Source organism: Pipistrellus kuhlii, unplaced genomic scaffold (assembly GCF_014108245.1).
Source record: "Pipistrellus kuhlii isolate mPipKuh1 unplaced genomic scaffold, mPipKuh1.p scaffold_m20_p_71, whole genome shotgun sequence".
NCBI classification, from domain to species: domain Eukaryota; kingdom Metazoa; phylum Chordata; class Mammalia; order Chiroptera; family Vespertilionidae; genus Pipistrellus; species Pipistrellus kuhlii.
In genome coordinates, this window is record NW_023425575.1 from 1050823 (window position 1) to 1078393 (window position 27571).

Here is a 27571-nt window from a genome sequence, read left to right on the forward strand (position 1 = left end):
CACTTTATCCACTGAGCCAAACCTGTTAGGGTAACGTGGGCACTTTTATTATTTGGAGAAAGAAGGAGAAAAACACGATGCAAGAGTGCAACATCGACAAGGCTGCCTTCTGCACACCGCATTCTGTGAAACTAGCACACAATCCAGGCACAAGCTCAATCATCCAAGTAGTAACCCTACTGTGCATGGCTTCACACCTAAACACATAAGCTACAGCATCCATGATGGTATATTCTGTTTAGATCACACAATGTTAATCTTTGTAAATTTAAACACTTATATACAAACCAACTCAGATTAGGCATGGAATTTTTGCTAAAGGTAAATGAAACTTATATCCATATATAGACTTATACAGTAATGTTAGTAGCCGCTTTATTAGAAATAACCAAATGTGCCTTAACAGGTTTGGCTCAGTGGATAGAGCAACAGCCTGTGGATTGAAGGGTCCCAGGTTTGATTCCCATCAAGCACATGTATCTTGGTTGCAGGCGCATTCCCAGTGGGGGAAGGGGGGGAGAGTGCAGGATTCAGCTGATCAATGTTTCTCTCTCGTTGATGTTTCTAACTCTCTATCCCTCTCCCTTTCTCTGTAAAAAATCAATAAAATATATTTTTGAAAAAGAAAAAGAAGAAATGACTAAATGTTCATAAAATGGATAAACTATTGATGATATATTCAACGGTAAGAATATCAGGAAAAAAACATGATATACTAATATATATTTAATAAATCTCTAAGAATTTATGAAATATATATTAAAGCCAAAAAAATCCTTAGAAAAATGAAAAGTGATCTATTAAACTGGAATGTATGTCAATGTTACATAAGCTGTGAAGCCCAGGGACACGTTTAAAAAAGTCATGAACCAAGTTCACAGGGACAGATCTGATTAATATTAAGATTATAATGATGGTTTTAGTTTAATGAACACATCATAATTTATGAAACAGTATACCTAACCTGTACTTTACTCATTATACCTTTTAAAAACTGATTCAAAATTTTAAAATGTGCATTTTCAACTATATTGGAAAAATAGGTTGGGCAAATCTATATTCAATTCACCATCTTATGCCATCGGGAACAGAAAATGTAATGAACAATGAAGGACTTTCACACAAACCAACAAGAATGCTTTCTGGGTCAAAAAAGTCAGATCACTGGACTACAGACACCCTTTGCCTTTGTCTTTGTTTTTCTGCCAGCACACCAATGGATATGAGGTGAACCTCTGAGAGGATACAGGAAGCCACAAAACCTCTTGATTATAGTCAATGACAATAACTGTGTCCACAGAAGATCAACATGCCTGGAGATCCTCACATCTGTGTACACACTGCTCCTGTAGTCTTTTTCTCAGAAACATTCTTGCATGCAAGTTTAGATGAGGAACATTCCATCTAATGGGCTGTAATCCCCTGCAAACTCATTAGGTCAATGTTTCCATAGTGAAATGGTTTCCCCTAAATGCTACAGTACTCCAGTCAGTGACCTTTAGCCATCTAATTGTAGGCATTAGGGCACATGGCCCTCTGCAAGACCTAGGCAAGTGTATGGGCATCTATTAAGAAACAAGAAAAATTTTTATGCTGCTAGAAAATTTACACAGCTACCCCATTATTGGAATGATCTCTGTGTTTCAAAACATCCATCTTCACATGAGGACTAGAGAGTCTACAGTGTTTCCTGGGATATTAAGGGCAGCAATGTAAATTTGGCAAAAACTGCTGTGGAAATGTCTACACCATACCATTCCTTCAACGTCAAAGAATGTTCGAGGCTCCATAACTTTTTCACCTCATCATGCTAGGAGAATCCAGATCTCCATATAAACTAATTCACAGAGTCAATAGAACACCCAAGATTAAAGAAGTCTTAGAAAAAAAGCTTTCATTATTTTTGCAAAGAAAGAGACCGGAGAGTGGCAGTTCTTCCATTGATGACGTAGGCACTCAATAAATTCATCACTGGCAACAAGGGAATGTGTGTTGCTGAAAATGGAAATCCCTCTGAAACATGTTTACTGGCACCAACAGTAATCAGTCCTGTGGAAACTCTTGACAGGGACACAAGTAAGAACTAAAGGCTCAAGTATTCCTAATTTTTTCTTCAACAAATTAGACAACAGAGTTAGCTTCACTGTGCAAATAAGGATGGTGATTGATGCCATCTGTAGGGGCCGCATACATGGTTTAGGCGAAATACCCTCAGCAACAGAAATATGCAGTGACATAGATCTGGCAACATGTCTCTCTATGTATGTTGAACAGGGCAACATCGATACATATGGTTCTAGCATAAAAACAAACACAATAGCAAAAACTTTTGGGGACTTTACATAATGTGATTAAATACATGAGATACAATTCAGATAAATGAGACTTCACGAATTTTATTATACTATTGTTAAGACCTAACTAAGAAACTACATTTCCTACACATCTACATAATTACTCACATTTAAACTCATATGTGCAGAGCAAATTTAGAAATTTGGCTGTGATATCTCTAATGTTATTTGCAAGCATAATGGCTTTCTCCAGTGTGAACTCTCTGATGATACTGGAGACCATTGCTACTTTTAAAACATTTCACACATTCATTGCATTTATAAGGCTTTTCTCCTGTATGTACTCTCCGATGACGATGAAGGGCAGTGTTCCAGGTAAAAGATTTCCCACATTCACTGCACACATAAGGCCTTTCTCCAGTGTGAACTCTCCGATGAGAAGAGAGTTCACTGCTCCTGGTAAAACATTTCCCACATTCACTGCATTTATAAGGCTTTTCTCCAGTGTGAAAACTTTGATGATAATGGAGGCTACTGCTATTGGTAAACGATTTCCCACATTCACTGCATTTATGAGGTTTTTCTCCAGTGTGAACTCTCTGATGCCGATGAAGGAGAGAGCTCGTGATAAAAGATTTCGCACATTCACTGCAGTTATAAGGCTTTTCTCCATTGTGAACTCTCTGATGATAATGAAGGTAACTACTAGTGGTAAAAGATTTCCCACATTCATTGCATTTATATGGGATTTCTCCAGTGTGAACTCTGTGATGACGATAAAGGTGAGACGTTGTGAGAAAAGATTTCCCACATTCACTGCATTTATAGGGCTTTTCTCCAGTGTGAACTCTGTGATGGCGATGAAGATAACTGCTAGTGGTAAAAGATTTCCCACATTCACTGCATTTATAAGGCTTTTCCCCAGTATGAACTCTCTGATGACAATGAAGGTCACTGTTACTGGTGAAAGATTTTCCACATTCACTGCATTTATAAGGTTTTTCTCCAGTGTGAAAACTTTGATGATAATGGAGGCTACTCCAATTGGTAAAAGATTTCTGACATTCAATGCATTTATAAGGTTTTTCTCCAGTGTGAACTCTCTGATGACGACAAAGGTCACTGATGGTGATAAAAGATTTCCCACATTCACTGCATTTATAAGACTTTTCTCCAGTGTGAACTCTCTGATGACAATGAAGGTCACTGTTAGTGGTGAAATATTTCCCACATTCAATGCATTTGTGAGGCTTTTCTCCAGTGTGAGAACTTTGATGATAACGGAGGCTACTCCAATAGGTAAAAGATTTCCCACATTCACTGCATTTATATGGCTTTTCTCCAGTGTGAAATCTCTGATGACGACGAAGGTCACTGCTAGTGATAAAAGATTTTCCACATTCAATGCATTTATAAGGCTTCTTTCCAGTGTGAAAACTTTGATGATAATGGAGGCCACAGCTACTCTTGAAACATTTCCCACATTCACTGCATTTATAAGGCTTTTCTCCAGTTGGAACTCTTTGATAATGATGAAGATTACTGCTGCCATGATCTTCCTCACATTCTTTTCTGGTATAAAAGTCTTTTCTTCTTTGAAACATCAAACCACCCTTAGAAATATCATTTGGCCTGCCCCTGGTCTCATCAGCCTTTAAATGGAGATGCCCTGACCAGGAAAGTGTGCCCTGCCCAACCTCCCCACAGGTGAAATGATTCTGGGACACATTGAAATTGCAGATCTTTGCAAGTGACATCCTCTCTACACCCCTAATGAAAGTGTTTTCTCTCACATGCTGCTGCTGAAATTTGGCACTGAAATAAAATTGTTTTGCACATGCCCCACACCTCAGCTGTATCTGTCCATGTTGTGTTCCCTGCAGCTCAGTCAAGTGGAAAATCCTTCTCAAGACTAGTCCACAGCTCTCACAGGGGTGGTTCTTCTGTGAAGTCAAGGCTATCTTGGGATTCCTGGCCTCTGACAATCTTACAGAATTGTTCTCTTCAGTCGGTACCTCCACATTCTGTGCTCTACAGCAGCAACCTGAACAAAAGGAAACACTAGTGAGGTACATGTTGACCTTAGAAAAAAAGGAATATCTTCAACAAAAATGTTTCCCTGTCATCACTGGACATGAGTCCATAGAACAATTTTAAAGACAAGTCAGTTGAACTCTAAGGAAATAGCTGTTATACATTAGCTGGCCTCAAAGGTCAGTCAATGGTGAATATTTCACCAAAACAAAAGCTTAGGGTGGTTAATCAGTGATTCTCTCTCATTATTGATGTTTCTGTCTCTCTATCCTTTCCCCTTCCTTTCTCTAAAAATCAATAAAAATAATTTAGAAGCAACCAAAAAAGAAAAGTAAACCCAAAGCTAGCAAAGAAAATAAACAATGAGAATTAGAACAACCATTAATAAACTAGAGACAAAAGTATATCATAACCAAGAGCTATATTTTGTTGTTGTTGTTTATCCTCACCCGAGAATATATTTTTCATTCATTTTTAGAGACAATGCAAGGGAGAGAAAGAGAGAAAAATATACAAAAACATAGAAGTGGGAGAGACACATTTGTTGGGTGCCTCCTTTACAGGCTCCAACAGGGGATGAGGATCAAAACTGCAAATCACGTTAATGCATTTAATCAGAAATTGAACCCATGACCTTTTGGTGTTTGGGCCTACACTGTAACCACTATGCCTCCCAGGCCTAAGAGCTATTTCCTTTTTAAAACACACACCAATTTGGCAAATCTTTATGGAATCTAAAACAAAAGAAACAACACTAAAATGAGTTTAAAAAAGAAATGAAAGATAAGACATTACAGCAGACAGTGAAGCACAACGCATAAGAGATTTTGCCAAATGACATGAACTTACATGGAGAAAATGGTAACGAACTCACTATAAACTCCTAAAATTAGTTTAAAAAATTCAGAGCCCTCGTTGGGTCACTCAGTTTGTGAGAGTGTGGTTCTGATGCGCCAAGGTAGTGGATTTGATTTTCCATCAGGGTACAAGCAGGGGGCAGCCAATGAATAAGCAGATGAGTGGAAGAGCTGGACAATGTCTTACACACGCACTCTAAATGCAATAAATGTATATTAACTAAAAAATTAATTCAGAAATGTTACAGGATAAAATATCAACATACAAACATCAGTTCCATTTCTAAACTCTAACAATGAATTCTTTGAGAAGAAAAGGAAGAGAGGCCCTTCGTTGTGTTGCTCCATTGATTGAGCATTTTCCAATGAACTGAAAGGCCACTAGTTCTATTGCTGGTCAGGGCACATATCTGGGCTGTGGGCAAGATCCCACATAGGGAGAGTGCAGGAGGCAGCTGAATGCTGTTTCTCTGCTGGATGTTTCACTCTCTCTCCACTCCTCTTCTTCTTCTAAAAAAAAAAAAAAAAAAAAAAAAAAAAAAAAAAAAATCAACAAAAACACATAAAAAAAGAAAAGAAGAAAGTAGTCAAGTTTACAATGGCATTGAAAAGAATAAAATGTACAGGAATAAATTCAGCCAGAAAGGTGGAAGATCTGTGTATTGAACACTAGAACACAGTGGGGAAAGAAATGGAAAAAGAGACAAAAAAGTGGAAAGACATTTGGTGTTTTTGGATTTAAAAATGTAATATCCTTAAAATGTCTATACTACCCAAAGGAATCTCCAGGTTAAATGCAATCCGATGATAATACCAATGTCTGAAACCTCAAAAGACCTCAAACAGCAAAAGTAATATTCAGCAAGAACAAACCTGGTGGCACCACACTTCCTGTCTTCAATCTATTACAAAGCCTAAGTCACCAAACAGTGCGTTGTGGAAATATACCCAGAAACACAGACCCAGAAACAAAAAACAGAACCCAGAAATAAACCCAGGCACAAAGGTTCAGGTAATCTTTGACAAAACCACAAGAAATGTTAAAAAAGGACAGTTTCTTCAATGAAGGGTATTGAAAAATATAGATATTCACATGGAAAAACAAGAAAAACACTGATAAACACTTACTCAGAAAAAATTAAACATCTAGGTTAAAACTTTAAAGTCCTTCAAGACAAGCCAGAGAAAATGCTTTGGAGATCTGTTCTGGACATACTTTCTAGGATGCAACACCAACCCACAGGCAAAAAAGAGAGAAATCAATGGTCCAGACTAAAACAAATGAAAGCAATTTCCCCAGCACAATAAGCAATTAACAAAATAAAATGAAAAGGCAATCGACAGGAGGATAAGAGAGGATACTTGCACATCATATGAACATATTGAAGATATTGTGGATTTAGTTCAGATCAGCCAAATAAAGCAAATACTGTGATACAGAAAGAAAGTCATGTTATGTTAACTCTATAAGGAAGGCTATGAAGACGACTATAGTGTTGCTGGAAAAAAATTCTACATCAATTCATTAAAAACACTTTATGGGTAAACACTGGTAAGCAGATCTGAGCCTGATGGAAAAATAGCCACACTAGACTTCCTGAATGTGGAAGTGCCTGAAACATAAAATTTGTACATAAAACAAGAATGCAATATTTGGGAAGCACAATTAAGCAAAATAAAAGGAGATGTATCTTATTATAAACTAGAAAAACATTCAAAACACTCATTAGCCAATAAATACAGTTGAAAATAGGACTAAAGCCCTGGCTGGTTTGGCTCAGTGGTTGAGGTTCAGCTCTGGTCAGGGTACATGCAGGGCTTGTGGGTTGGATCTCATCATTGATGTTTCTATCTCTGTCTCTCCCTCTCTCATCCTCTCTGAAATCAATAAACAAATATTTATGCCCACCCCCCAAAATAGGACTAAATACAGTAAGTAGAGCCTTCTTTCAAAAAATATCTACAAATGACCAACAGGAAGAATATGCTTTTGCTCAAGACTCAACTGGAATCCATTAGGCTCCCTGCCACATAGCCAATCACAAACCCTTCCCTCTGAGTTCAGTACAGCAGGTGTGTGACTAAAGGTATAGAAGGGAGCAGTGCAATCAAACCAACCCTGCCAACCACAGCAACTTTCCAGAAAACTAGAAACACCATGCAATGTGTTCAGTCCACAGGTGAGGACAGAGCACCCCCTAGAGGTCAGGGGGCATAAGAAATGCAAAGCCAAGTCCCAGGAACCAGCCAGAGTGAGGGTCTTACCCAGGGAGGATACAAGTTCAAAGTTCTCCAGCATCACATTCAGGTACAGCTGTCTCTGACCCTCATCAAGGAGGCTCCATTCCTCCCTGGAGAAGTACAGGGCAATGTCCTCAAAGGTCACGCCAACCTGTCAGAAGGGAGACAATTGAAACCAGACCTGCCTTTCTGAGAACCTGCCATCCTACTCCTTACACAGTTTCCTCACCCTCAACCTCCTCCAGGCCCTAATGTCTGTGCTGGCTGCTCTCTCATCACAGTCCCATTAGTCGCTGTGATTGCCCTCAGCACAACACATGGGTTGCTTTGTGACACCAAACATCAGGTAAGAAGAGAAAATCAACAGTCCAGACTAACACAAATGAAAGACCATCTAAGTGGTTCTTAGGAGCCACCCAGACCATTGGAAAACACAGATATTTACATTACGATTCATAACAGTGGCAAAATTACAGTTATGAAGTAACATAACTGTAATAATAATTCACCCCGGGAAGAGTCATGCCACACTGGCCAGAGTCGCACTATGCCAGTCGCAGGCCCCAGGACCCCTGTCACTCAGGCCGCGAACTCTGGGACCACCAGAGGGAGCCGCTGAGTGCACGCCACCCTGGGACTGCACACTGAGGTGGACCCAGTGAGACCTCAGGCAACCCTTGCCACATGAGCCGGAACCACGAGCACATCCACAACAGGGTCAGGCGTGAGTCACATTGTCAGACGACCTGTGAGGAGACTACATTCAAGAACAAGAAACATTCAGGACCTAATTACATCAGGAGAATCCAATAATGCAAATAGGGGGGGTCTCCACTACAACACGCAGTTCAGGAGATGTGAGAGACGGCACCACTGGGTCCCACAAATCACCGACTACATAGGACCACCCCCACAAAAAACCTGGGTGGCAGAGCAGTTGGATCTAAGACATAGAGGTAAGAGACCTCTATTCGGAAAACTACAGGCCGTTGAAAGAAGACTTAGAGGAAGACATAAACAAATGGAAGAATATACAGTGTTCATGGATTTGTAGAATCAACCTCATTAAAATGTCCATACTACCCGCCCTAACTGGTTTGGCTCAGTGAATAGAGTGTCGGCCTGCAGACTCAAGGGTCCCAGGTTTGATTCCGGTCAAGGGAATGTACATTGGTTGCGGGCACATCCCCAGTAGGGGGTTTGCAAGAGGTAGCTGGTCGATGTTTCTCTCTCATCGACGTTTCTAGCTCTCTATCCCTCTCTCCTCTTCTCTGTAAAAAAATCAATAAAATATATATATATTTAAAAATAAATAAATAAAGAGCCACTGTTCTCAAAACTGCCTGGTATTGGCCAGTAGACCAATAGAACAGAGAATCCAGAAACTGACCCAAGCCATTATGCTCAATTAATATTTGACAAAGGAGGCAAGAGCATACAATGGAGTCAAGACAGTCTTTCAATAAATGTTGTTAGGAAAATTGGACAGATGCATAAAAAATTAAATTAGACCAGCAACTTACCCCACACACAAAAATAAACTCAATATGGATAAAAGACTTAACTGTAAGGTATGAGACCATAAAAATCCTAAAATAAACAATTGGCCGCAAAATCTTCAGACTTAGCAATATATTTACCAACACATCTCCTAGGACAATGGAAATTAAGGAGAAAATAAACAAATGGGACTACATCAACAAATGAGACTGCACAGCAAAAGAAACCATCAACAAAATAACAAGAGATCCCACTGCATGGGAGAACATATTTGTGAATGATTATTTCCGATAAGGGGTTAACCTCCAAAATCTACAGGGAACTCATACAACTTAACAAAAGGAAGATAATCCAATGAAAAATGGGCAAAGGATCTAAGTAGATACTTCTCCAAAATGGACATTAGAAAGGCAAAAAGGCATATGAAAAAATGCTGCCACAAATCACCCAAGAGATGCAAATTAAAATAACAACGAGGTACCATCTCACACATATTAGAATGGCTATCATCAACAAATCAACAAAGGACAAGTATTAGCAAGGATGTGTAGGAAAGGGAACCCTGGTACACTGCTGGTGGAATGCAAACTAATGCAGTCTCTGTGCAAAACAGTTTGGAATTTCCTCAAAAAATTAAAAATGGAACTACAGTTTGATCCAGTGATTCCACTTCTAGGAATATATCCCAAGAATTCAGAAACACCAATTAGAAAGAACATATGCACCCCTATGTTCATAGCAGTGCAATTTACCATAGCTAAGATTTGGAAATAGCGTAAGTGCCCATCAGCAGATGAATGGATTTAAAAACTGTGGAACATCTACACAATGGAATACTATGCTGCTATATAAAAGAAGGAACTCTTACCACTTGCAACAGCATGGATGGAACTAGAAAGCATTTTGCTAAGTGAAATAAGCCAGTCGGAGAAAGATAAATATTACATGATCTGGCTTTTATGTGGAATGTAATGAACATAAATTGGTAAACAAAAATAGAACCAGAGACTTGAAAACATTAAACAGATGTCAAACTTCAGAGGGAAGGCAGGAGGCTGGAGAAGAAGTGGGGGGAGATCAACCAATGAACTCATATATGCATAACCCATAGACAAAATAATGGGGTGGTGAAGGCTTGGGGGGGGGGGGGGGGGAGTAACGGGGGGAAAGGGACATCCTATATAATAAAAGCATAATATGCAAATTGTCACCTCAACCGGGATTTTGACCAAGAGGTGGGGCCAACCACCTGCAAACCCTCCTCCAGGCCGGCCTGCCCTGGCTGGTGGCAGTGGCAGGTGGCCGGGGGAAGGGAGGCCCCAGTCACCATCCTATCCATGCATGAATTTCATGCACTGGGCCTCTAGTATGTAATACTTTCAACAATAAAGATTTATAATTAATTTTTTCAAAAGGCATATGGAAAGCTTTAAATCAAGAATAACAAATGGGGGATATATTGTGGTAATTACCCCATATAATAAAAGCCTAGGTGGCGTTACACCCTCACACATCATAAGATGGCAGTCACAAGACAGTTGGCAGGGGAGGGCAGTTGGGGGTGAACAGGCCAGCAGAGGAGGGCAGTTAGGGGTGACCAGACTGGCACATTGAGGGCAGTTGGGAGCAACCAGGGCTGCAGGGGACTGATGAGGGGATTCCACAATCTATCACTTCAAAAAGGGAGGCCCAGGCCACAGGTCAGCTGGGTGATCAATTGTGGAGGGGGGTGAAACCCCACAATCGCCCTGAAGAAGGCCCAGGCCACCCGCCAGTGATGCTGTGGTGGGTGTGTGGACCCAGCCAGTGTTCACACCACAGAGGGAGGCCCAGGCAACCCAAGCAATCGCACCCCATGCCTGTCACCCGCAGTGGAAGGTGACAGGTGGGTGGTAAGGGTGGGGGCAGTGCTGCACAGATGGCAAACAGTAGCAAGGGCAGGGCTAACTGCTGGCAGCCGGGGGAAGGAAAGTCCCAATAGGCCCTGATTGTTGGCCAGGCCTAGGGATCCTACCCCAGGGGGTGCGGTGTACTGGAATATGAGAGGGCTCAGCCGGACTGAGGGACACACACACACAAATTTCATGCACCGGGCCTCTAGTTAAGGAATAAAAGTAGAATAGTGTTATCTGAATTGAATTTGAATTTCTGAACTCTACATATATGAAGCCAACTAGAATTATCCAATTCAATATAAAATTTTTATCTTTGCCAATGTAATTAGTAGGGCTATAAAAATTCAATTAAAAGTGAGATTTGGCCGAAACCAGTTTGGCTCAGTGGATAGAGCGTCGGCCTGAGGACTGAAGGGTCCCGGGTTCGATTCTGGTCAAGGGCATGTGCCTTGGTTGTGGGCACATCCCTGGTAGGGGGTGAGCAGGAGGCAGCTGATCGATGTTTCTCTCTCGTCGAAATTTCTAGCTCTCTGTCCCTCTCTCTCTGTGTAAAAAATTAATAAAATATATATATTTTTTAAAAAGCGAGATTTGCCCTAGCTGGTTTGGCTCAGTGGATAGAACCTTGGCCTGCAAAAGGTCCCAGGTTCGATTCCGGTCAAGGGCACATGTCCGGGTTGTGGGCTCGAACCCCAGTAGGAGGCATGAAGGAGACAGCTGATCAACAATTCTTTCTCATCACTGATGTTTCTCTCTCCCCATTCCTTCCTCTCTTAAGTCAATAAAAATATATTTTCCAAAATAAGATTTTACTGTGGGTTGAAATAGAGGCAAAAAGTAATTAATAGGACATCAGGTTCTGCCGTATATGAGTGGAGTAAAGCTCTAGGACCTAATGGAGTTATCTACAAAAAAACAACAACAACTCAGCTACAGGTGAAGAGAATATATTTGCAAGGCATAATCTGATACAGGAGTTCTATACAGAATATATAATATAAATAACTCCAAAAATAATTTAAGAAAACAACCCATTTAGAAAGCGAGGACAGACTTGAATACACATTAAAGAAAACAAATGAATGTCTATGACACATGGAAAAAAATTATCCTATGCAGACACAGGAGACTGGGGAGGATGTGGGTCCAGAACATGGTCCGTACTGCAGGGAAAACACGGCGAGCACCATTGTCGCAAGGAGAAGTGCAGACATGGAGGACAGATTCACATGGGCAGTGGATCCTTAGCTTGGAAGAGGTGAGCACTTGCCAATGAGACCAGGATCCTGTGGGTCTCCTTATCACTTTTGAGTATTATGTCCCAGAATTCACGTCCACGTGTTCCCTCATTTGTAAGGTGTCAGTGCCAGCTACAAGCATCACTTGAAGAGGGAAAGGCATGAAATTCATCACAGTGGATGGGATCAGAGCCTGACACCCAAAGTGGGTGAATGTGCAGACTAAACCCAAATTATCGAGGTCTCCGGTGTGTCAAACTCTGTGCTGTGACCAAAGGGGAGGCAAGCTGCAGCTCACTTTGAAAGAAGGTTCCACTGGAGAAACCACTGCAGCTGAGATGATGTGACTCCATTGAAAGACTGAGGCGCGCTGACATTTTAGGAGACTAATACCATGTCTCCCCCAAAATAAGACATCCTCCGAAAATAAGACCTAGTGCATGGAAAAATAAGACATCCCCTGAAAATAAGACCTAGCACATCTTTGGGAGCAAAAATTAATATAAGACAGTCTTATTTTGGGGGAAACAGGGTAGCAATTGCAATAATGGCAACAGCAGCTTCAGTTGAGCCTGCCTTGTCCTAACAGTGTACCTGCCCCCATGGTAGAACTTGTCCCTGGTACGGGAGCCAGGATCCTGGATTGGAATCCAGCCTCCCATTTCTCTTAACACTGGATTCCCCAGCAACTTGATTTAGTTTCCACTTACAAGGTTGTTGTGAGAATCAAGAGAGAAAATGCTCCAAAAGCTAACCCTCCAATCCTGATAGCAAGTACCACTTTTATTTCTAATTTTGGATTATTTACCATAAAGCTGCTGCAAAAATTTCTGAGAGAGGAATGGAGAGGGAGAGACAGAAATATTGAAAGAAAAAAATTGGTGGCCTGGGGAACTCGAAATACTTTGCCCTCAACGTTGCTGGTAAGTCTAAAATTGCTCTGAAAAAGTCATACCTATAGTTACACATACTTATACATACATTTGGCAGCAAACAAACATTGAAGGTATTTCTCATGACCTCATGTTGGGCAAAGAATCCTTAGACATGCAACCCAACCGGTAAAGAATTTTAAGAAAAATGGTAAATCCAACCCTCAAAGGCCAAGGTAACTGCTATCATCACCTTCATGTCAAATGGAGTAAACTGAGTCAGGGAGGGCTAGTGAGCCACCTGGAGAGGACCTCAGGGCCTACAGCACCTGCCTCTCTGTTGGTGGGTCTGCAGGTTCTCATGAGCTCCATGTCTTTCTCAAACACACCCCAAGGTAAAGGAGCTCGTCAGTACTGGAGGAGTGATGCCCAGCCTGAAATGCATTTGTCTTCACAGTAAGAGGCTGCTATTGCCAGAGCCCAGGCAGATGTCATACTGTGAACGGGCACCCTCACAGCTGACCGCCTCTAACAGCTCACGAGGTCACAGACCTTATCCCCACTTTACAGAGGAAAAAACTGAAGCCCACAGAGAAGAGGACATTTCCTTGTTTGTCCCAATGATATTCGGGAATCTGGACTCAAAATCCTAAATGCCTGACCCAGGGCATGGGGAGTCTGATCACTGCCCCCCTATTTACTTCTGCACTGGCTTTGGGGCTCTAGAACATCCTGCCCACCCTGATGCCACCTGGTCCTCCTGAGACCTGTTCCAAAGCAAGAACCCCCATGACAGGAGACCAGGAAAAAGGGAGAATTCTATAAAGCAACAGCTTATAATAGTATCAAGAGACTGGACTTCTGAATGTGATGAAAAGCGGAAGTGTCACCTGTAGGTGAGTCGCTGTGGCTGTGTTTGTGTGTTGACCCATGCACCAGGTCATGGGTTGATTTCTAGTCAAGGCGCATGTAGGGGGCATGCAGGAAGCAGCCTATGGATGTTTCTTTTTCTTATCGTTTCTCTCTCCCTCTCCATTCCTTTCTCAGAAATGTGTGTACCAGCTTTATTACAAATAATCAAAAATTAGAAGCATATTTAACAAACTAGTTAATATATCAAAATAAAATTAAGAAAAAAAGGAAAAGAGGAAGTAAGGGCATTTCTTCACTTTACTCATGACGGGATTGCTTGTCTCCTTTGGCTCCTACTCAACAGTCCTACTGATTTCCTTTCTGACAGGGGGCCTCCGCCCCTGGGCTCTGGTATCACCATGTCCTCCCTGTGACCCCTGGTGTTGGGGTACCAAAGTCATCTCCTCAATGAGACCCCAAATGTTATACTAGTGACTCTCTCCTGCAGATATCTTCACTGTCTGTGCTTGGCATTCCACCTGTTATCCGTGTAACAAATTTCCTGCATTCAATCTTCATTTTTAAAAATAATATGTCGAAGATAAAAAAATATGAAGATAAAAAAATAATATGAAGATAAAAAATATGTCTAAGATAAAAAAACTTTTCACCGCAAAAAAGATAAGCTACTAATATATCACTAATAAATCTCCAATTATGCAACATAAATACTGGAAAAAATGCTGATTCTCATCATATAAAACTTAGAAATTGCAAAGTTATCTATTAAAATGAAGTATAAATCAATGGTTACTTGGAAAGCTGTGAAGGGCAGAGAGATTCATAAAGAACATGAAGAATTAGGATATACAAAAACAAACAAACAAAAAAACATGAAGTAGCCAAAACCAGTTTGGCTCAGTGGATAGAGTGTCAGCCTGCGGAATGAAAGGTTCCGGGTTCGATTCCGGTCAAGGGCATGTACCTTGGTTGCAGGCAAATCCCTAAGTGGGAGGTGTGCAGGAGGCAGCAGATCAATGATTCTCTCTCATCAATGTTTCTAACTCTCTATCCCTCTCTCTTCCTCTCTGTAAAAAATCAATAAAATATATTAAAAAAAAGAAAAGAAAAGAAAGAACATGAAGTAAATGCACAGTGACAGATATGGTTGGTACTGTGACTATGGTGATGGTTTCAATTGAATGCATGTAAAGACTCATCAAATAGTATACTTGACATTGCATTTGCTAGATAAACCTTCTTAAAATTGGTGCAAGCTTTTTAAAATTGTATGACCAAGATTTTCTGAAAACAACAACAAAAAACAGGTTTGCCAACTTGATATTCACTCTATGTTCTCATGCCCTGTGAAAGTCTTGCCTGAGTCACAGCAAATATAGCAAACAATAAGGACTTTGACCCAGACCAACACAAATACTGGCTGGAACACAAAACCATATTCCTGGGACCATATGTACGTGTCTTATCTTTCTTTTCTGCCAGGGTACCAATGGCTCTGACATGAATGTCTGAGAAGCTACAGACACACACAGAAACGTTTGATTATATTCAATGTCAATGACTGCATCCACAGAAGATAAACACGCATGGAGATCCTCAGGTCTGTGTACACGCCACCCTGCAGTCTTTTCCTCAGAACATTCTGGATGCACGTTTACAAGAGGCACATTCCATCTAGTTGACAGCACTCTTTTCCAACACAGTGTTAGGCCAGTGGTTCTGTAGCGATCATGGCTCCCCTCACCCTTAGGGCCCTCCAACCAGTGACCATCACCCATAGAATTGTAGATATTAGGGCAAAGAACCTTTACAAGACCTGGACAAGAAAGTCCCATCAAAAGTATGGGCAGCCTCTGAAAAAACAAGAAAAAATTAATGCTGCTTCCAGGTGTACTTGAAGTTGTCACAAGTTACCCCTCTTTGGAGTGATCTTTGGCTGTCCAGACTTACAGAATCCAGGTGTCACATGAGGACTGGAGAGTCCACAGTCTTTCGTAGGAAAATATAAGCAGCAATGCAAAGTGGGCAAAATTGCTAATTTCTGCACCATATTGTTCATAGGGAAAGTTAGAAATCCCCCATAAAAGTTGTTCACCTCGTATGCTTGTAGAGCCCAGTTTGCTCATAAACTAGCTGACAGAATAAAGAGAACATGCAAGATTAAAGAAGACTTAGAAAAAAGGACTTCAATATTTAAAAAAATATATTTTTATTAAATCCTAGCCAATTTGGCTCAGTGGATAGAATGTCAACATGCAGACTGAGGATCCCAGGTTTGATTCCATCAAGGGCACATGCCTGAGTTGCAAGCTCAATCCTAAGTAGGGGGGGCGTGCAGGTGGCAGGCGATTCTCTCTCATCATTTATGTTTCTGTTTCTCCCTTTCTCTCTGAAATTAATAAAAAGATACACATATACACACACATTGATTTCAGAGAGGAAAAAGAGATTGAAATATCGATGAGAGAGGATCACTGATTGGCTGCTTCTGCACACCCCACAATGGGGATGGAGCCTACAACCCAGGCATGTGCCTGACAGAAATCAAACCCTGACCTCCTGGTTCACTGGCTGATGCTCAATCACTGATCCATACTGGCTGGGCGTGGCCTTCAATATTTTACTAAACAAATGAACATGAGTCTGACAGTTCTTTCATGGATGACTTGGATACTCAAAAAGTTCATCATTGTTAAATGGAAAAAGCACATTCTCGGAAAAGGCAGTATTTGCTAGCTGAACTCAGGTGATGTTCTCTGGTTCATATGCCAACTAGTCAGAGTGAGAGGAATGCCCCGGATGGTATGGCTCAGCAGTTAAGTGTCAACCCAGGAACCAAGAAGTCCCTCTTTTGATTGCCAGTAATAGACATGCGGGGTTGTGCCCTCAATCCCCAATGGGAGTGTGTGCAGGAAGCAGCCAATTGATAATGTTTCTGTCTTATTGTTGTTCCTAGCTCTCTAACCCTCTTCCTTTGTATCTAAAAAAAATAAAAACAAACAAAACAAAACAAACAAAACAAACCACACACACATTTAGATAAATGTTTTCAAAAGCCCAGGCCTATTTGGCTCAGTGGGTAGAATGTACACCTTTGGACCAAAGAGTGCCAGCTTCAATTATGGTCAGGGGCATGCAGGCTTGATCCCTCCTCCCTAATGGAAGTGGGTGCAGGAGGCAACCAATGGACATGTCTCACATAAATGGTTCTGTCTCTCCCCCAGCCCTTCTATTCTCTCTTAAAAAGAAAAAAATCCAATGGCAAAATAACCTCAGGTGAGGATTAAAAAAAAAAAAAAAAATGAATGAGACCCCCCCCTAAAAGCTCAGGCAGCTCATAATTTTCTCAAATCAAAGTTACCACACTGAATACACTAAGATATGACTCATGGAACCCGTGGATACCTGTGAAATCACTTCAGCAACAGAAATATGCAGTGACATGGATCTGGCAAGACATCTGGCTAAATTACAAAATGCAACCTAGACTCACGTTTTTCACATAAGCAAAATTCATAGTGAATCTCCCTACAGTGACTGTATAAGAAAAATAAGGCTTTCCTATAAAATTGTTAATATTGAACTAAAAATCTGTACAGATCTAAGAATTCTCTTCCATTGAACTCTTTAGTGCAGAGAAAGATTAGAATTTTGGCTAAATGATTTCACACATTCACTGCACTCATAAGGCCTTTCTCCAGTTGACCTCTGTCGATCACAAAAGCCATGGATCCAGATAAAGGATTTCCCATATTAACTGGACTCATAAAGCTTGTCTCCACTGTGAGCTTTCTGATGATAACGGAGGCCATTTCTACTGGCAAAAGATTTTCCACATTCACTGCACTCATAAGGCTTTTCCCCAGTGTGAATTCTCTGATGACAACGAAGGGTATAGATCCTGGCAAAAGATTTCCCACATTCACTGCACTCATAAGGCCTTTCTCCTGTGTGAAATCTCAGATGATAACGGAGGCCAGTGCTACTGGTAAAAGTTTTCCCACATTCACTGCACTCATAAGGTTTTTCTCCTGTGTGAAATCTCCGATGATAACGAAGGCCAGTGCCACTGGTAAAAGCTTTACCACATTCGCTGCATTCATAAGGCCTTTCTCCAGTGTGAACTCTCTGATGATGATGAAGACCAGTGATCCCAGTAAAAACTTTTCCACATTTACTGCATTCATAAGGCCTTTCTCCTGTGTGAAATCTCTGATGATATCGGAGGCCATTGCTACTGGTAAAAGATTTACCACATTCATGGCACTCATAAGGTCTTTCTCCAGTGTGAACTCTCTGATGATAACGGAGGTAGTAGATCCTGGTAAAAGATTTTCCACATTCACTGCACACATAAGGCCTTTCTCCTGTGTGAAATAAACGATGGTAACGGAGGCCAGTGCTACTCATAAAAGTTTTCCCACATTCACTGCATTTATAAGGCCTTTCTCCATTATGAACTCTCTGATGATAATGAAGGCCAGTGACCCCGATAAAAAACTTCCTACATTTATTGCACTCAAAAGGCCTTTCTCCTGTATGAAATCTCTGATGATAACGGAGGCCATTGTTAGTGGTAAAAGATTTTTCACATTCACGGCATTTATAAGGCTTCTCTCCAGTGTGAATTCTCTGATGACAACGAAGGTAATATATCCTGTTAAAAGATTTCCCACATTCACTGCACACATAAGGCCTTTCTCCTGTGTGAAATATCTGATGATAACGGAGTCCAGTGCTACTGGTAAAAGATTTCCCACATTCACTGCACACATAAGGCCTTTCTCCAGTGTGAAATCTCTGATGATAATGGAGGCCAGTGCTACTGGTAAAAGATTTCTCACATTCACTGCACTCATAAGGCCTTTCTCTACTGTGAAATCTCTGATGATAACAAAAACTAGAAATTCTGGTAAAATATTTTCCACATTCACGGCACACAAAACCCACTCTTCCAGTACGAACATTCTTATCCTGAACAAACACACGGTTGCAGCCAATGGCTTTCTTATATTCTTTTCTAGTGTAATAATTTTTAGTCCTCTGAAGGGTCACCTCACATGTTGAGATTTCATTTGACCTGTCCCTGCTCTGAGTAGCCTTTGGGGGGAGATGTCCTGACCCAGTAAGGATGCCTTGCCCAACTTGAACACAGGTTAAATGATTCTGGGACACGTTGAAATTGCAGCTCTTTGCAAGTGAGATCCTGTCCACACCTCTATTAAAGGGCTTCTCTCTAAAGTGCTTCTCTTGGTGCTGGTGAAATGTTGCATTGAAAGAAAATCGTTTCGCACATGCCCCACACCTCAATAGTACATGGATTTGCTGAGTCTCCTGCAGCTCAATCAATTGGAAAATGTTCCTCAAGACTAGTCCACAACTGTGACAGGGGTGGCTCTTCTGGGAAGACAAGGCTACCTTGGGATTCCTTCCCTGTGACACTCTTACAGAAACCTTCTGTTCAGTCAAGGCCTCAATATTCTCAGCTCCACAGCAGCAACCTGAACAAAAGGAAATGCTGGTGAGGTTCATGTTGACCTTAGAAAAAAATAATATCTTCACCACAAATGTTTATCTTTCGTGACTAGGCATGATTCCATAGAATGATTTTCAAGAAAAGTGAGTTAGACACTGAAAATCTCACCAAGGATGAGATTTTGTGATCACAGGATGGGAAACAAATGAGGAAGGCTGTACTCACTGTTTCTCCACAAACAGCTTCCTTTAGGACTTTTCATGCTGGGGACCTGAGTTTATGTAGAATAATTTGAATGTGCTCGAACCATTTAAGTCAATTTTATCAGAGCACATGATGCTTAAGGAGAATATAATAATATGTGTGCACTCCAAAGCTCTGTGAGCATGGAGCAATGTTAGTTTGCAGTAAAGAGAGACCTGTGAGAGAGGTAGTAGCAGTGCAGTGTAGAGTGGTTAAGATAATCCATGGGCTGAGAATTCAAGTAGAAATGATCAACTATTAGAACTGAGTAGGGTCAACAATAAGCAAGAGCATGTAGAATGGAGTGAGGAATGGGCAAATGCAAAAAAAAAATACTGTTGAACAAGATGGGTCCCTAGTTATGACCTTAATAAGCTCTGCCATCGAACCCTTTCAAATAACGCTTCATCAAGGAAAAACCTGCCTCTGGGTCCAACCTGACATTCTTAAAGTCATGTTTCTTCTGTGATGCACAAATGATTCTTGCCTTTAAATCCCAGGTGAGCCATTATATGGGATGAAGACGATAGAAATCTTAAAAGAAAAACTGAAAACGATGGTCAATACTGTGGTAGAACAAGAAAGCACAAGACAGACTACAGCAAAAAGACCTATGTGAGTGACATGAACAAGATGATAGAATCAGAGATGTGAGAATCGTTCCCCATCCCAAAGTAAGTAGACAGCTATCCATGAACAAAAACTCAACGGAAAATGTGAATAATAGTTCGATGAATACTGTACAAAAAGTAATGCAGAACACAAATAAAGGAGAACTAAATAGAAAGGATGACTGGAAAGACTGGGTGAACAAACATATTTAAAGCTAACTGCAGTCAAAAACAAGGTCAGAGTTAAATCTATCAGCTATTGTCTTTCTCCTATAATTGACACTAGTGGCCTATTCTTTGAAAAATACTAGAAATTTTTGTTTTTAAAAAACACAGAAAAGGCCCTAGCCAGTTTGGCTCAGTGGACAGAACATCAGCCTGCGGACTAAACAGTCCCAGGTTTAATTCCGGTCAAGGGCACATGCCCGGGTTGTGGGCTTGATCCCCAGTAGGGGGCATGCCCCCTCAATCATCATTGAAATTTCTAACTCACTTGCCTCTGCCTTCTCTCTAAAGTCAATAAAAATATACTTAAACACACACACACACACACACACACACACCCCAAGCCCTGGCCGGTGTCACTTAGTTGGTTGTAGTAATGTCTTGTGTAAAGGGTAAGGGGTTCAATTCCTGGTCTCGGCACTTATCAGGATATGGGTTCCATTTCTAGTTTGGGTGTGTGAGGAAGGCAGCCAAACATCTCCTCACATTGATGTTTCTCTCTCTCTATCTCTATTCCGCTCTATCAGAAATCAATAATAAATAAATAGGAATTTCAGGACAGCCAATTAAATTAGATCTGACACTATAAACCACAACACATCATAAGAGATGCTGGCTGATGACATGACCTTAGAGGAAATTATCAATATCCTACTATAAAATTCTAAAATTAATAAACAAATACAGAGCCTTGGAAAGGTGGCTCAGTTGGTGAGAGTATGTTCTTAATGCACTAAGGTTGTGGATTCAATTCCCCATCAGGGCACATGCAGGGAACAGCCAGTGAATGCATAGAAGGGTAGAACAGCAGATCAATGTTTCCCTCTTTCTCTCTGTCTCCCTTCCTATGTCTGAAATCAATAAATAAAGCCCAGAGATTAAGAATGGCGGAAAAGTAGGAGGATGCTGCACAGACATGCTCCCAGGAACAAGCTGGAATTACAACTGAAATACAGAAAGGCTTCCTGAATAATCAATGGAAAACTCACAGATGAGAACTTTGACACCAAAGGACCAAAGGTGGAGACGCATAGAGACTGGTAGGAAGGGCAGAGGAGCAAAAGTGCTGGTTGGGCACCCACAGACTGCAACCAAAGTCTCAGAGAGATATCTCAGCTGTGGGTGATGCCACTGAGAACTCTGGGATCTAATCCTGAAGCTGGGTTCCCCAGAAAAGAGCACCAAAACCAAGGAGGGTACCCATATAACATCTAGCTGTGAAAAGCAGTGGGGTGCCGTCTGCCAGGGAGTGACAACTGAAAATTCAGACATCCAATTAAAGGAAAACACACAAAAATTCCCTGTGGAACTACCCACCTAGAGGAGGGTACAGGGGACTGGAGCTGTGAGAGCAGAAGCCAAGCTGGGGACTCAGAGGATAGAGCTCAGAAAGCAGACACCTCAAATTCCCTGGGCTGAGTCACACCCTCACTCAGTGGAGGATATCTTTCCCAGATACATTAGCCTTGCCTGGGGAGAAGACAGTCCACACCCTATTGGAAAACATCAAGCCCTGAGGCCACATAAGAGATTAAAAGTAACAGTCTTAGCCAGTTTGGCTCAGTGAATAGACCACTGGCCTGCTAATCCTGACCCTAACCCTAACCCTATATGATTCCTGGGCAAGTGCATATGCCCGGGTTGTGGGCACGACCCCCAGTAGGGCGCATGCAGGAGGCAACCCATCTATGATTCTCTATCATAGATGTTTCTATCTCTTTTTTTCTTCCTTCTCCCTTCCTTTCTGAAATAAATAATAAAAATAAATAAATAAATAAATAAATAAATAAATAAATAATAGCCTGCAGGCAAAAGCAACTGCTCCACCCTGTTAAAAAAAGCTGAGACCTGTTTGGCTCAATGGATAGAGCATCGGCTTGGAGACTGTAGGGTCCCGGGTTTGATTCTGGTCAGGGGCATGTGCCTTGGTTGTGGGCATATCCCCAGTAGGGGGTGTGCAAGAGGCAGCTAATCGATGACTCTCTCTCATCGATGTTTCTAACTCTCTATCTCTCTCCCTTCATCTCTGTAAAAAAAATCAATAAAATATATTAAAAAACAAAACAAAACAAACAAACAAAACAAAAACAAAAAAACCCCACACACAAACAAACACAAAACTCTCACCACACCTGAAGGACAATTGCCTGGGGGCAATTCAAGTTGGAATCCTATCAATGTGAAGACTTTGAGTCTTTGCCTGATCCAATTAGTCAGAAACAGCCTTTAACACTGTCCTACACTAGAGATTGAAAGGTATAGCAGCCGTTCTCAATCTGGGGGTCGAATGACCCTTTCACAGGGGTTGCCAAAGATATCCTGCATACCAGATATTTGCATTACTATTCTTAACAGTAGCAAAATTAGTTATGAAGTTGCAACGAAAATAATTTTATGGTTGGGGGTCACCACAGCATGAGGAACTGTATTTAAGGGTCACAGCATTAGGAAGGTTGAGAGCCAGTGATATAGAGGATTTACCTAAAACATAGTCACAAACCCAAATAACCAAAATGAAGAAACAAAGAAACCACTCCCAAATGAAAGAACGAGGGAACTCTTCTTAAAGATAAATGAAGCAGAGATAAGAAATTTATCTGGCCAAAACTGGTTTGGCTCAGTGGACAGAGCATTGACCTGTGGACTGAAAGGTCCCAGGTTTGATTCCGGTCAAGAGCATGTACCTTGGTTGTGGGCACATTCCCAGTAGGGGTAGTGCAAGAGGCAGCTGATCGATGATTCTCTCTCATTGATTTTTCTAACTCTCTATCCCTTTCTCTTCCTCTCTGTAAAAAAAAAAAAAAAAAAAAAAAAAAAAATCAATAAAATATACTTAAAAAAACACACACACACCCTGTAGTAAGTAAGTAAATAAATAAATAAAAGTGAGCCAGTATGGCGTGGTGATTGATCATCAATCCTATAAACTAGGAGGGCACTGTTGGATTTCTCATCAGGACACATGCTCAAGTTGTGGGCTTGGTCACCACAGGTGTGGAGGAGGCAGCCAATCAATTATTCTCTCTCCTAACTAATGCTTCTTTGGCTCTTTACCTCCCTTCCACTTTAAAATCAATTAAAATATATTTTAAAAATAAGTTAAATAAATAAATAAGAAAAAGTTTTAAAGAAAAAATAAATAGCCCTGGCCATTGTGGCCTGTGCACTAGAGAGTCCTAGGATCAATTTCCAGTCAAGAGCAGGTTTCCAATTTCCAAACGGATCCCTGCTCCTTCAATAAGGGCACTTATGGGAAGCAACCAATCGATGTGTCTCTGTCACATCAATGTCTCCCCCCACTTTTAATCCCTCTCCTCCTTTTCCTTTCACACTCTCTCTCTCTCTAAAATATATATATGTATGTATGTATATGTGTGTGTGTGTGTGTGTGTGTGTATACATATATATATAAAATATTCTCACTATTCCAATGAGAATTAAAAAAATAATTAAATTGAGCCCTAACTGGTTTGGCTCAGTGGATAGATAGATTGTCAGTCTGTGGACTGAAGGGTCCTGGGTTTGATTCCAGACAAAGCACATGCCTAGGTTGCCAATTTGATCCCCAGTAGGGGGCGGGTAGGAGGCAGCCAACCAATGTTTCTCTCTCATTATTGATGTTTCTGTCTCTCTCCCTCTCCCTTCCTCTCTGAAATCAATAAAAATATTTTTTTTAAAAAGAAAGAAAATGGAGTGTCATGAAGATTTCTACAATATGCAAAGCAATCTATAGTAGATTAAATGCAATCCTGATAACTCCAATGGTATTTTATAAAGAAATGAAAAGAGAATGTTGAAATGTATAAAACCAAAAGATCTTGAATAGCAAAAGCAATCTTGAGCGAGAACAAAGCTAGTAGCATCATACTTTCTGACTTCAATTTATTACAAAGAAAAAGCAAGCAAACAGTGTGTTGTTAGAGAAACACGGACATATATATCAATAGAACAGAACAAAAAACACAGAAATAAACCCAGACACATAGGTTCCAGTAATCTTTGTCAAAGCTGCAAGACTAAGAAGAAAGGAAAGATAGTTTCTTCAATGAATGAATAATCACATGTAAAACAACAAAACTTGACACCACTGATAAAATTTAATTCAACCTGCAGGACAGAATAAAATGTCAGCACTAAAACTTAAAACTCCTCAGGACAACCTAAAGAAAAATTTTGGAGGTTTATTTTGGACAGGATTTTCTGAATTTAACACCAACCACCAGGCAACATAGAAAAAATAAAGTCCATACTGCAACAAGTATAAAAAAAAAAAAAAAAAGTTTCTTCACAGCACAACAGTAATAAACAAAATGAAATGAAAGGCAATCTAGAGGATGGGAGAAAATACTCCCAAATCCTATGAAGGAATCACGTGGAGATATTGTGGATTCAGTTCAGATCAGTACAATAAAGCAAATACTGCGATACAGATAGAAATTCACACAAATAGTTGGAGTTCCCAGGGAATAATAAAGGTATGTTAACACTATGCTACAGGTTAGTAACAATGCAATGACTGTATAAAAAAACAACCACCACCACCACCAGCTCTATATAACTTAAAATATACTTGATTGCTAAACACTGGCAACCAGCATTTGAGCTTGTTAGAAAAATGGTGGCACTACACCTGGTGAATGCAGGTTTGCCAATAACATGGAATTTGTAAAAAAGAGAAGGGGGGGTGGGCAATATTTGCAAAGCACAATTAAGCACATGCAAAAATATGTGCTCCTGTCTGTAATAAGCAATTAATATATAAAATATACAAGGTAATCAAAAGACTCTTTAACCACAAACTACAGTTAATAAATAGAATAAGGAGGTAGAGACAATTCTTCAAAAAATATAATATGTACATGTGACCAGCAGGAATATAGAAAATGCTTTCCTCACTAATTAAAGTAGAATCCCTCAGGCTTCCTGCAACACTACCAACCACAAGGCCTTCCCTGTGAACTTAGTCCAGCGGGGACAATTGGGACTTCTGTAATAGAAGGGAGCAGTGGAACCAGTTCAACCCTCCCCAGGACACCAACTACCCAGGAAACTAGAAAAGCAAGCAGAACCACAGTCTACATGGGAGGACACAGCACTCCCTGGGAGATGGGACAAGAGAAATAGCAAAGCCAAGTTCAGGTGACAGTGAGGGTCTTACCCTGCGAGGATACAAGTTCAAAGTTCTCCAGCATCACATTCAGGTACAGCTGTCTCTGACCCTCATCAAGGAGGCTCCATTCCTCCCTGGAGAAGTACAGGGCAATGTCCTCCAAGGTCATGCCAACCTGTTAGAATGGAGACAATCGAAACCAGGGCTGTCTTTCTGAGAACCAGTAATTCTACTTGCCCATCTTCCCCAAGCTCAGCCTCCTCCAGGGCCTAATTCTAAGGCTGGCTGATCTCCCTTCAAGTCCTATTAATCATTACCGCCCTCAGCAAGAGCAGCTGGGCTGGGTGGGGAAAATTGGGAGACGGGACGGGAGAGAGCAATGCCATTTACGTTCTGGGCGATGCCTGCAGGGCCCCAGCCTTCCTGCCACGCAATTCCACTGCAGCCTCCTAGACCATGCCTCCCAGACAAAGCCAAGCCTGGCCTTATTCTTCGCCTTTCAGTCCCCACACCAGGTCCCGGGGACCATCAGCTCACACTTCCTCCAGATGTGCAGACACTGGGTAATGTTTATTCCCTTCCCATCTTCAGTCCCGGGTTCACTCCCTCAGCTCTGCCCCCTTCCTGCTCCAATGCCACTGGGTCTCGCTGGGCTCCCCCAGGAACTTGGCACATGGCATGTGGAGAAGCCTGTCTTCCAGCGGGTCCAGGACCACCCCAGGCCCCTGAGGGACCCCACAGCCGGGAAAGCCCCCATGAGGCTGTGACGGCCTCCCTGCAGCCTCTGATCTGCCCGCCAATCCTCACAGCCACACCCTCAGGGGAACCTCAGAGGCCGGTCACCCCTGTCCCCTCCGCCCCGCACTGGCTGTGTCCTCAGAAGCCACCGCGCTCCTCCCTCCCCTCCGCCTTCCTCACGGTCCTCCCCGCGGACGGAGCTGAGGGAGGGACAGGCCCGCACCGGGCTGTGGGGTGCGGGGTGAGGAGGCGGGGGGCCTGGGGGACAGGAACTCACCTCAGCCCCCGGTCTCAGCGCCGGCGCCGCCATTGCCCTCCGTGGGCGGAGCGCTCCGGGCGGGAGGAGCGGCAGCGGCAGGAAGGGCAGTTTCTGTCCTGGCCCCGGCCCAGGTCCCCGGGGTTGCAACGCGGAGTTTAAAATCCGTATATCTGCGCGGAGGACCACGACTCTCCCGCCTCCGCCCTTGAGGTTGCTCCACCAGGACTGGCAGGCTGCAGCCTGATTCCCGATGAAGAAAATACGCCTCAGTGAGGAAGACGCCGGAAGTCCCGCCTCTGCGCCTGAGCCGCACCGGAAGTGCCTTTTCTGACCGCTCATTGGCTAAGCTCGTTGCTACTCGGGGGCGTTCTTGGTAACTAGCTTAATAAGAATGCCAGTCTGGGCGGCCGCGCCGGCGCGTCGAGTGGGAGAGGTAGCTGCTGCGATGGACGTTTTCCTTATGATCCGGCGCCACAAGACCACCATCTTCACGGACGCCAAGGAGTCGAGCACCGTGTTCGAGCTTAAGCGCATCGTCGAGGGCATTCTCAAGCGGCCGCCCGGCGAGCAGCGGCTGTACAAGGATGACCAACTTCTGGATGACAGCAAGACCCTGGGCAAGTGTGGCTTCACCAGTCAAACAGCGAGGCCACAGGCTCCAGCCACTGTGGGGTTGGCCTTCCGGGCAGATCCCACATATGAGTGAAATTATAAGATGATGCATTTGAAGCTCTGCGCATTGAGCCCTTCTCCAGCCCTCCAGAGCTGCCTGACGTGATGAAGCCACAGGACTCAGGAAGCAGTGCCAATGAACAAGCCTTGCCGTGGAAGGGCCTGGGGCCCGCTCCTCCCCAGTGCTCCAACCTCCCCCCATCCCCAAATAAAAGAGATTTGGGTGTCTTAAAAAAAAAAAAAAAAAAGAATGCCAGCCAGGTTCTGAATATTTTGGCTCAAGGGATAGAGAGCATCGGCCTCAGACTCAAGGATCCAGGTTCGATTCCGATCAAGGGCATGTACCTTGGTTGCCGGCACATTCCCAATGGGGAGTGTGCATGAGGTAGCTGATGGATATTTCGCTCTATGTTTCCTTTCCTCTCTTTAAGAA

General features: G+C 42.1%; 1 protein-coding gene and 1 pseudogene across 3 annotated transcripts; one reads left to right on the forward strand and one right to left on the reverse strand.

Moving 5' to 3' along the window:
• Positions 1 to 628: 628 nt before the first annotated feature.
• On the reverse strand, positions 629 to 26634 carry LOC118710245 (zinc finger protein 883-like). 3 transcript variants are annotated; one of them, XM_045575992.1, is made up of 3 exons: positions 26485 to 26634; positions 25518 to 25644; positions 629 to 4338 (listed from the first exon to the last, which is right to left on the reverse strand). In XM_045575992.1, the coding sequence occupies exons 1-3, from the start codon at positions 26515 to 26517 to the stop codon at positions 2519 to 2521; spliced, it is 1980 nt and encodes a 659-aa protein (XP_045431948.1). In that variant the 5' UTR covers positions 26518 to 26634; the 3' UTR covers positions 629 to 2518. The 3 variants fall into 3 exon arrangements, with proteins under 3 accessions (XP_045431948.1, XP_045431946.1, XP_036278618.2); XM_045575990.1 differs by lacking the exon at positions 25518 to 25644 and adding an exon at positions 7451 to 7577 and having other exon boundaries at positions 858 to 4338; XM_036422725.2 differs by lacking the exon at positions 629 to 4338 and adding an exon at positions 16280 to 19305.
• LOC118710244 lies at positions 26603 to 27571 on the forward strand (annotated as a pseudogene).

What these genes read in the sequence shown, in the direction of transcription:
- LOC118710245 (XM_045575992.1), bottom strand. Translation starts at nt 26,517, where the DNA reads ATGGCGGCGCCGGCGCTGAGACCGGGGGCTGAG. An exon ending in CGCTGAGACCGGGGGCTGAG is followed by an intron (nt 25,645 to 26,484) that starts GTGAGTTCCTGT and finishes CCATTCTAACAG; the next exon opens with GTTGGCATGACCTTGGAGGA. An exon ending in TGAACTTGTATCCTCGCAGG is followed by an intron (nt 4,339 to 25,517) that starts GTAAGACCCTCA and finishes CCTTTTGTTCAG; the next exon opens with GTTGCTGCTGTAGAGCACAG.